Below are 11,365 nucleotides of genomic sequence, written 5' to 3'. Positions count from 1 at the left end.
GACAAAGGCCCCATGAACTCCTTTAAATGTTCTGTGAAGTTTCTGGGAAAATGCATCAGAAGCAGTGCAGTATAGAAATAAGGGTTATATATTGGGTGGGAGGAAGTTCCCTGTAGGTCTATAGCATTTCTACATGTCTTGAGAACAAAGTCACTGGTTCCTTCTGTTCTGAATTATCTTTTCAACCATGTTTGTATAGTAAAGAGTTTTGGAAAATAAGTATAGTATTTCTCTCTAGGGCAAAAAACAGGTATGCTTACTTCCCATTATCATATTGATGATCTAGGTTTATGTTTTCTTTTTTAATAATCTAGGCTTCTTAATCTCAGGTTTTCTTTCCTATTAAACAACTCACTGCAAATGTAAGTATCGTGAGGCTTCCCATTCCCTGTGGGAATTGAGGGTCAGAGAATTGGTGTAATGGTAATATTCTGGCTTCTGCTACTGCCATGAATAATAAACCTTTTGTCTCTGACCCATAGGTGTCATGTCTTCTGCCAGCTTCCATGAATCTGTGCTAAGCTAACTTGTTTGCTTGCAAGCAGGGTAAAAGCTCAGATTTTTCGTGGTTCTCATTGTCCCTTTCCAAAGATTTCTATTTTCTAGTTGAAATTGTGGCATTGCAGCATCATAATTACCTCTATTTGTTTCGACAATCATTTAATAAGATAAATTTTAGTAGAAGTACAATAATTATAGTAACACTGAAATAATTATGAAAAATTATGCATTTATGCAGCAGTCACTAGCATAGATTAATCAAATTTATTTGAAGATAAAGAAAACAATTTGATGCCATATTGAAAACATATTTCAAAGGCTTAAAGAGCATAAAAAGAAGAAGAAAACTAACAAAGAAAAAGAATAAATACGGCTTAGTTAATAAGCAGTCTTAAGTCTGAATAGTATAGCAATAGATGGGTATGCTAGATTGTCCTTTCTTTCTTTCTTTCTTTCTTTCTTTCTTTCTTTCTTTTGGTGGGTGGGGGGTGGTGGGACAGAGAGAGAGGGAGAGAAAAAATCCCAAGCAGCCTCTATGCTGTCAGCACAGAGCCTGATGCAGGGCTTGATCTAATGAAGTGTGAGATCGAGACCTGAGCTGAAATCAAGAATAGGATGCTTCACCGATTGAGCCACCCAGATACTCCACTAGATTTTTATTTACAACAAAACAGTCATATAACATAATAAGAGACCGGCCACCCCTTCCAACTAGGCTAGGTAGAAATGTGTACGTATTTTATTTAGGAATCAGCAATTAATAGGGATTACTTAATATACCCCAAGGTATAAGATATGGAACTCAGGGACAAAAGTTATTGAATATGTAGCTCATTTGTTAACAAGAAAAGAACTCCACCAGGGGTCAGCAGCTGCTAAATCCAACCATGGATGAGCCATGAGCCATGTGAATTCTAGGACAGTAATTACTGTCCATGTAGCCCAATGTTTGAGTTTAGGCTGCCAGGTGGTAGGGACTGAAGACTTCAGGGGAAAAAGGTGGGTGATGGTTATGTGGCAAGCTCTGGACACATCACAAGCAGGGTGGTGTAGGGGTGGCTTATAGGAACTGGGCAGAGGCATATTGGTTGGCAGTGAATGGTTCCCTTCTGGTTTCTTGGCATTCCTTCAGGAGCCGGGTTCTGTCACAGCTGCTGCTGGCTAAGCAGAGGTCACCTCCAAGGCTCACATGGAGGAAAGAGTTATTTGAGGAGATGACAGAAACACAGCAATAACTCCTGAGGGAATCACAGTTGTGGTTTGTAGCGGAGAAATTATTTAAAAAGACAAGATGACCTTAGTGCAGATTCTAGGCAAAGACCCCACACTTTGTGCTGTTCCCCCTTTAGTGCTGTGTCTTCTAGAACTTTTTAGTAATGAGTATTGGTATCCGGTGCAGGCTGTATTCTGATTCAGAGTGTCAAAAATGGTGATAAACATAATCAAGTCATTTAAATGTCAGAGAAGATAGCTACTTACAGCTGTAGAAAAGTACCCACTGAATCTCTAAAACAAGGGACTTATAGTTTTATTTACCACTCAACAAACCATGCATTTAGAAAAACAATATTCCAACCTTTGTTAAACCATATTTGAAATTCTGGGGATAGATTAATGTTTATTACAGCTGGCATATTAATTTAAGATAGGTCACATTTACGATCCAATAAAGGTTTTTATGTGTTATGTGTGGCCTTTAATGCACATACAGGGCTCATTAAAAATTATTGTGCTTAGTACATTTAAATATTTTTTATTTTTTTTTTATTTTTTATTTTATTTTATTTTTTTTTAATTTTTTTTTCAACGTTTTTAATTTTATTTTTGGGACAGAGAGAGACAGAGCATGAACGGGGGAGGGGCAGAGAGAGAGGGAGACACAGAATCAGAAACAGGCTCCAGGCTCCGAGCCATCAGCCCAGAGCCTGACGCGGGGCTCGAATTCACGGACCGCGAGATCGCGACCTGGCTGAAGTTGGACGCTTAACCTACTGCGCCACCCAGGCGCCCCACATTTAAATATTTTTTAATAAACGTCTCATAAGGGACCCTTTGGAGTACAGCCAATGGGGCACTGGAATGGGAATCACTAAGTTTGAGTTCTAGCTGTGACCCTGCTTGAGTAAATCACATACCCTTGGCAAATATATTTGCTCAACTATATGAGCAAATCTCACAGAAGATCTCTTACATTTGGAAGAAAATATGCTTCTATGAAAATGTAACTGTGATAGAAATGAAGAAGCATAAGACAAAACCACGTAAAAATGGTCTACCAGCCTTTGCTACAAATGCTTAGGCCACCAGCATGATGGAGGTATGGCAAACACTTAACTCTGATTGGACATTTTTCAGAACAAACACAGTTTGGGATGATATTTGTCCTCCAGAGGAAAGCTCGGTGGGCTGGAATGTAGCATTTTTTTTTTTGATTGCCTAGAATTCCATTTGTAGCCTAAGGGTCTCCAACCACTGGCCTGGCATTAGGAGTCCCTCCAGGACCACTTCAAGATCAATACTTTGATTGCCATACTCATTTACTGCAGGAAATTAAACCAGACTCTTGGGGATCAAGCCCCCCACCAGCTGCAGCCCCAGGGAGACAGGACACAGGAAACCGGGAGCAAACCCACTTTGAGCAACTGCTGAACAAACCTAGACGTGAAAAATGACAGAACGGCACTAATGCCTGTTTTTGTTTCCTGAGAATAAACTTTGAAAAATATTTATTTAAGTAGTAATGGGTGCTCTACTATCTGGTGAGTATATCTGTGATTATTACAAACCTTGACTGAGATCTACTATAAATCTGATCATTGGATAAATACGTTATAGCACTTGAGAATATTGATATGCTAAAATTTAAAATTTATTTGGTTCATGCTCTCCTGCAACCTAATTTAACACAATATGAAGTTTAGAGGATAGTTCTTTGTTTTGGGGGCTTTCAAAATGCATTATTACATAGGTTTCCTAACATGGAGAGTGTCGGAGTGAATGAGGCTCATTTCAAGGGGAAACATGAACAACCATTAATAACCCTACTGTAAAGGTTGAGAGGGTCTATAGTGGAAGAGGGCTTTTTAATCCATGTGTTCCACTCTGCATATTCAATTTAAATAAGTAGCATGCCACTGTCCACAAAGCACTAGTGGTAAGCAGTGTCCTGATAAGGGAGGTGTTATACTTAACCTTTTCTTGACCTTTCCGTCACCTTTTGTCACTATCTTCATCAATTAGTAGTTCCTGAACTCCTGCAGGGGAATTGGTCTTGCACTGGAAGCAATATCATATTGAGTAATGGAAGAATGGCAATGACCCTACCATTTTCAGTATTGAGATTCCTTTGTTCTTGTGACTGGATCCAAGCACATTGGTTTTGCCTCTGGGCTCCAAGGAATAACTCTTTTTGAATCCCATTAGTGAATTTCTTTCTATCAAGCCGGGGGGTTGGAGGGGCACCTGGGTGGCTCAGTCGGTTGAGGGTGAGACTCTTGATTTTGGCTTAGGTCATGATCCCTGAGTCATGAGATGGAGCCCCATGTCAGTATCCGTTCTGACTGTGGAGCTCCTTGGGATTCTCTCTCTCTCTCCCTCTCTCCTCCCCCCGCCTTCCTCCTTCTCTCCCTCCCTCTCTCCCACGCTCATATGCTGTCTATCTCTCTAAAATACAATACAATACAATACAATACAATACAATACAATACAATACAATACAATACCAGAGAAAATTATACAAAAGCCAGCAATTCTTAATACTACGCAACCACAAAGATATGTTTTTTTAATTCAAAATTTCATTTAATTTTTAGATCTTTACCCTATTTGTGTCTATCTCCCTAGAGTATATGTTATTGCTAACCAAAGCCATAGCTCTGATATAATCAGTATTAGTGAGTAATCAATTGTCTCAAAAAGGACTCTTGCTTTGCACTCATTGTTCCGTTTTTAGCTATTTTTGTAATTGATTATCATTATTTCCATTGGGGTTCCAGGGGAAGAATACCAATTGCAGTGAATGAATTTCAAACTGAGGGAGTAACAGGAAGTCGCTGAAGGTAGAAACGGGAACCAGAACTAGGGAAAGATATTCTGGCTTCCAGAAAGGTGTCAGTGACTCTGATGCAACACGGAACAAAATGCTGTCCTCTGGGCACCTGAGTGGCTCAGTGGGTTAAGCCTCTGACTGTTGGCTTCAGCTCATGTCATGATCTTGCTGCTTCATAAGTTCGAGCCCTGTGTGGGGCTCTGTGCTGACAGTGGGGAGTTTGCTTAGGATTCTCTCTCCCTCTCTCTCTCCCTTTCTCCCACTCACACTGTCTCCGTCTCTCTCTGGATAAATAAATAAACTTAAAATGTTCTCATATCCCCCTAATATCTAAAACAGACTCAGAGTTTTGAAAAGGAACATATTTAACTAAAAAGATAGAGGGACTAAGGGTATGAAAAACAGAATTGCTAACAACATCAAGATAGTCAAGCTTACATTATAGAAACATCTGACTCCATACTGTCTAAACACCTCTTGTACTTAGATTACATAATTTCACATGATCTGACATTCATGTTCTTTTCTAAGATATTGAAAATCTATAATATTTCACAAACTCCAATGAAATATGCCTAAATCCTTTCTAGCATTCCTGGTTGTAATTAAGGTATCCAATCACCTATATTTAGTTCCCTGGTTATTTCATCCACAACTTTGTTTCTTTCTCGCCGTTGTTTCAGTAGATGACATACAATTGTACAACAATAAAATATAACCAGACTAATTTTCAATTTATTTATTCAGAACCTCTATAGGACACAGAGATCTCCTCCATATTTGGGTTGCTCTGGGGACAAAACATACAATGTCATCTAGTAGTCAGGATTTATACCTCAAGCTCTGAAGTCAAACTCACTGGATTAAAATCCTGGATCCACCATTTCCCATCTGCATGAACTTGGATTTCTTAATTTATATGTGTCTTAATTTATATGTCTTCATCCGCATTGAAAAAAAATGAAGATTAAAAAAATTGTACTGACCCGACTAGGTTGTTTAAACTTAAAGTTGAAAAGTACATATACAGTGCTTGGTAAACAATTAGGACCAAATTAGTAAGAGTCATCTTATGGCTTTTGGCACTGTATTGCATAAGCAAGAAAATGTTCCTGAAATTCATTATGCTTAGCTTCCGGGAGAAAAGCATGCTATTAAGCTATTGATGTCTTGAAGAGTCTAGGGTAGGTGATACCAATGACCAAATCCAACCAGAGCCTTTCTGTTCAAGCAGGAGGAATTTCCTTGATCTATGAGGAATGTTCTCTAGCATGTACCCACTGAGTCACTTCTACAGTTTTTGAGAGTACTGCACAGACTATTTGGGTTATGTTCCATACTGTGTGTAAACTTTGTACCTATAATGGAAGGGCTTTTCCTGGCCTCTGTCTTAAAATTCAAATCTGGTATAGAGAAATCATGAGAATAAATGGAGGCTGAGGCCCAAGAAGCAAATTATCAGATAAAATGTCAAATGATTCTTACATAAGTTGACACAAACACTTCATCAAGCATTTAATGTCCATGATGTCATGTAGTTGTCACAATCATTCAGTGATTTAGGCATTATATACATTTTATTTTATTTTATTTTTTAATTTTTTAATGTTTTTATTTATTTTTTAGACAGAGCATGAGCAGGGGACAGGTAGAGAGAGAGGGAGACAGAATCCAAAGCAGGCTCCAGGCTCTGAGCTGTCAGCACAGAGCCTGATGCAGGGCTCGAACTCACGGACTGTGAGATCATGAAGTGAGCTGAAGTCGGACGCTTACCTTACTGAGCCATCCAGGCACCTCTATCTCCATTTTATAATAGAGGAACCGAGTCTTTGAAATGTTACCTTGTCCCAGGGCACATAGCTGGTAAATGGCAGAATTTGGATTTGAACAAGTTTCGGTATATTCCAAGGCCAAGAGATGGCCTACAAAGCATATCTTTCACATTATCACACCATTATCTATTCATTTTTTTAATGTTTATTTATTTAATTTATTTTATTTTTTATTATTTTTTAAAAATTTACATCCAAATTAGTTAGCAGATATTGCAACAATGATTTCAGGAGTAGATTCCTTAGTGCCCCTTACCCATTTAGCCCATCCCCCCTCCCATAACCCCTCCAGTAACCCTCAGTTTGTTCTCCGTATTTATGAGTCTCTTCTGTCTTGTCCCCCTCCCTGTTTTTATATTATTTTTGTTTCCCTTCCCTTATGTTCATCTGTTTTGTCTCTTAAAGTCCTCATATGAGTGAAAGAGAGAAAGAGAGTACAAGTCTGGGAGGGGCGGAGAGAGGGAGAGACAGAATCCCAAGCAGGCTCCATACTGTCAGTGCAGAGCTCAATGTGGGGTTTGAATTCACAAACCGTGAGATCAAGACTGAGCTAAGATCGAGTCAGACTCTTAACTGACTGAGCCACCCAGGTGCCCTACCATTATCTATTCCAATACCAAGAATCTTTAGTTCCTGAATCCACACAATTTCTCTCTATAATGAGTTCCAATGTGCTCCATGTTGGGTTAGATTAGATAGATACTGACCCCTTCTTCAGCTAACTTCCCCTTAGGGGAGTGATCACATTCAGCCTGGAAAGAATGAATTAAGGTCTAGGATGATGCACAGAGTATGTGGAAAAATGAAAACGTTTTTGTTTTTTTTTTTTTAATTTTTTTTTCAACGTTTATTTATTTTTGGGACAGAGAGAGACAGAGCATGAATGGGGGAGGGGCAGAGAGAGAGGGAGACACAGAATCGGAAACAGGCTCCAGGCTCTGAGCCATCAGCCCAGAGCCCGACGCGGAGCTCGAACTCACGGACTGCGAGATCATGACCTGGCTGAAGTCGGACGCTTAACCGACTGCGCCACCCAGGCGCCCCTGAAAACGTTTTTTAACATTGCTGTTCCCTTCTCCTGCCTTCCCCTGCTCACCATACGCGCGCACACACACACACACACGCACACCACACTTAGCCACTTAGCCACTTGGCACCAATATCCTGTCTCCCAACAAGCCACACCCATTAAAGGAACATATACTTGGAAGGCAAATGAAAGAGCTGGTTTTCCTCCTGTCTTCAGAAACAGTGGCCAAAATGAATTGTACTCTTCCCAGGCCCTCCCATTTGAGTTGCATTAGTAACAATCTTCACTGTGCATGAATTTCAACCGTGTTTTCATGATTGGCTGTGACAGGAATACTGAGAAGCTTCCATGCAGATGAAAGCTCTCCTTGGCGTTGACAGTGCTCTGCCACTGCCGGCACTGCTCTGCTCAGAAGCTCAATGTCAAGGTCCCCTGCTGCAGGAAGGCTCTGCTGCTGTGGCTGCCATATGCTCTGTTAATATTGATGAGACCAAACAGTGTTCATTCAGCCTCTTTCAGACCTGCCTCAGCTATCTATCAACTCCACCCCTCTATGGCAGCACCTCTGTTCGTGGTTGTTTATGGATTTTAGGCTTAAATCACCTCCGTTAGGATAACAGATGCGCAAATCAACATCAGCTCTGTCATAAACTCAGATACTTGCCAGCCCACCTACACGAGGCATGGAGTATCTTTTCTTAGCATTTCCTTTGGTGGAAGGTGCTACCTGCATCATTCAAGATCCAAAACAGCTAGCCTTTCACTCTTTGGACAACTGGTGTTCCTAATCTGTCAGAGATCTTTGGGTTTCTCTACAGATCGCTGCCTCTCTTCGTATGGTGTCTCCGAGCTAGCTAATCATGTTGGGAAATCTTACTGAGCATTTCCTATATACAAGGTCATGTGCTGAGCACTTTCAAATTATTAACTTATTAAGTCTCGCAGTGGAACTATCATTAACATCGCAGTTTTGAACTTGAGGAAACGGAGGTGAGAGTCGTTAAATAATTTGTACAGAGCCTCACGGTAGGGTTTCGAACAACCCTCACCTGGCAAGGCTGAGATTCAGACCCAGGAAAATCTGACTTCAGAGTTCATGCTCTTCACCACTCCCGTATGTCACTCTGAAAACCGAGAACTCCATTTAAGAGCACACCCATAGCTTCTCAATAGCCAAGCTATTCTAAGCAAAATTCATGTATCTCCACACATTCTGGCCCCACAGTTTTATGATCTTCATACTGAGGATGTTCCCTTTCTGCTGCTCACTACCACAACCATGTTCTTTTATTCTGCTTCATACTATACAAAGAATTGTAATGGAACATATTCTCTTTTTTTTTTCTTCCAAATATTTATACCATTTTCATCTGGTGAAAAAGAAAACCCAGTAACGTAAAACCCACAAAAGGGTTGAAGAAAAATAATGTGACAATTAAGTTTGTAATTCTAAACGCAGTAAATTTATTTAACACGAAGAGTGTTTTCCCAACTCAGAAAACACTTAAGAAATAGTGAAAAGAAGAAGACGGATAGCAGAAATGCAGTGGAATATAATGAGCCGGAGCTCATTATATTCAAAGCTCTCTGGCTACTATGTGGTTATGAAGTCCATGGAAGTGAAATTGAAAATTCTCTTGCACTTTTCCAGCAATAGATTCAATCTCACAGTTGACTACAAGAGAGTTGTGATACAGCAGATAAAATAGTGAGTGGACAGGGGTAGATACAGATTTCAACTGTGGTTCTGATGTTATTAACAACACAGACAACGTCTGATGGAGTTGAACCCATCAGATTCATGGGACTAGACAGGGTTCAGGGTCCCTTTAAACTACAATATAATCTAGATTTCTGAGATTAGGCGCACATTACATTTATATATTATAATAAACCAGATTCAGTGCTAAGTGTTTCCGCTGATAATAACCAGTACTCATGTTAGTTACTGGTTGCAACTCTAAGTGCTCTGCAAATAGTGTCCTAGTGACCTAAAATATTTAACACGCTTCCCAATCCCAGCTTCCTACCAGAAATGCCCCAAAGAGCAAAAACCAAAATCTCTTCTCTTTGTAGACAGCAAAAGACCTGTCCATTCACTCACAAACACACAAAAAGTAATACGTATTTAGAGAAATAAAAGTTCCTAGATACCTTGGAAAATCAATTTATCTGAATTAGACTATGTTATCTCCTCTACACATTCTCTGCATTCTTCACTTACTAGGCAGTTGCAAACCACCAGTAACACAGCAGGTTGGCTCATAAGTGTTAGAAGAAGATTCCAGGAGTTGTGGCCCTGGTGCGACATAGACCGGAGGCCTACAGGAACCGGATTCAGGGCTCTGAGATTGACATTGGCCAAGGTCACATTCCAGAGTCTGACAACTCTTAGACAGATAAGTCTTGGGTGGACAACTCTTTGCCACGTGGCTCACAGGCTGGCAGTTCTGGACTATAACTTTCTGGCTGCTTCCTGACTGGCAAGGCTGAGAAACACACGCCAACATTGCTGAGGAACGTCCTGATTGGCATATTGTCTTTTCACAGGGCCTGGAATTAGAGCAAGTTGTTTGGAAAACTCTGGGGAGGCAAGCACTTTGCATGCAGCTCTGCTCTGTGCCCAGTTCCTGTTTACAGTTGGGCACTTTGCAGCTGGTAGTTTCACTGCAGGTTTCTTGAAAGTCGTCCAGGAGCCAGGTCCTGCCATGGCAGCTGCTGGGTAAAAAAAAATCCATCTTCAAAGCTTATGAGCTTAGACCCATGTACAATGGCAGAGAGTGGTGGGACATTGTAGAAGTTCCTGGGAGAGTGGCCTTGGCTCTCGGACATACTGTTGAAACCCTTGATTGAAGTCGGTCTTAAGGACCCAGCATGCCAGATCTGAAGATTCCTTTTTGGCGAGATTATATACTCAGAAAACTGGGTGTTGGCTTCTTCTCAAGACTCCTTTCCACCTCATTGCTTAAGCTAATTTGAAGTATAACATCTCATTAGCACTTTGTTTAGTAACATATGAAGATAATGTCCTATTAACAAAGAAGCTGATCAGTTTTGAGTCCTCAATATAGCTTTCATGTTAGCCCCAAAGCTGACTCATACGGGTGGAGTTTGTCAAATATGAGTCCCAACATGCCTCCCAAGCTAACACTTTTTTTTTTCTTAGTCACCATGACTCTCCATATTGGTAAATGGACAAAACAAATGTATGTGGAAATAGCCAACTGTGTACTGATCAGTATTCAGCACTAGAGTTTTCAGAGAGGCTCTTTTGGCAAAAGAAAATAATGTGATCAAGACATTTTCAATCAGAAGCCAATCCAATTAAACCAACCCTCATTCTACTCAGATCTTTGTCTGTCCAGTTGATCAGGATGTGTGAAGGACTCGACAATGAAATCTTTTCTTACTGTTCACCCAAAGTACTGACAGTGACCATTGTCCTATGAATGTCTTTCTCTTTGTCTACCATTTTGTTTCCCTCCTCTTACTGAAGGTCAAATATAAATGTTGCCTCTTTATGAAGCTTTTCCCGGATCTTCCTATTTGCAGGTTACTACTTCTTCTGAATTATCAGTGGACTTTGACACATTCTTTATGATGACTGTATTTATACCAAGTGGTGTCTTTACTTCTATTTGTGCTTCTCAACGGGTGATATTTGCCTTTGTAACAATCCTCTTTCAGATATACTTTTCACTTTTGTTTGTTGTGCCCTGTTTTTTTTTTTACTTTAGAATGATTGAGTCTTACATTTATCACATTAGCCACTGTACTTAGTATAGTGTCATACTCATAACATAGGGCCTACGAGCATAATTTCTATGGCACCTTCTATAACTCACTTAGCTCAGCTCTTGACTGTGAAACAATAGAAGTGCATTCTTAGCACCATTCTCTGGCTCCTTTTCTCAGGTCTGAAGAAAACCAAGAACATTCAGGAACCTGATACAA

General features: G+C 40.2%; 1 protein-coding gene across 1 annotated transcript; it reads right to left on the bottom strand.

Annotated features, from left to right (window-relative positions):
- Nucleotides 1–8,846: 8,846 nt before the first annotated feature.
- KRTAP27-1 (keratin associated protein 27-1) lies at nucleotides 8,847–10,279 on the bottom strand. Its single transcript, XM_040483631.1, is given in 2 exon segments — nucleotides 8,847–10,146; nucleotides 10,148–10,279. Coding segments are annotated over 2 exon segments (615 nt in total). The 5' UTR covers nucleotides 10,244–10,279; the 3' UTR covers nucleotides 8,847–9,627.
- Nucleotides 10,280–11,365: the final 1,086 nt, after the last annotated feature.

The sequence above is a fragment of the Herpailurus yagouaroundi genome, unplaced genomic scaffold (assembly GCF_014898765.1).
Source record: "Herpailurus yagouaroundi ecotype Mexico unplaced genomic scaffold, PumYag 162, whole genome shotgun sequence".
Classification (NCBI taxonomy): Eukaryota; Metazoa; Chordata; class Mammalia; order Carnivora; family Felidae; genus Herpailurus; species Herpailurus yagouaroundi.
Note: the sequence above shows the minus strand (reverse complement) of the source record. Positions and strands in the feature narration are given on the sequence as shown.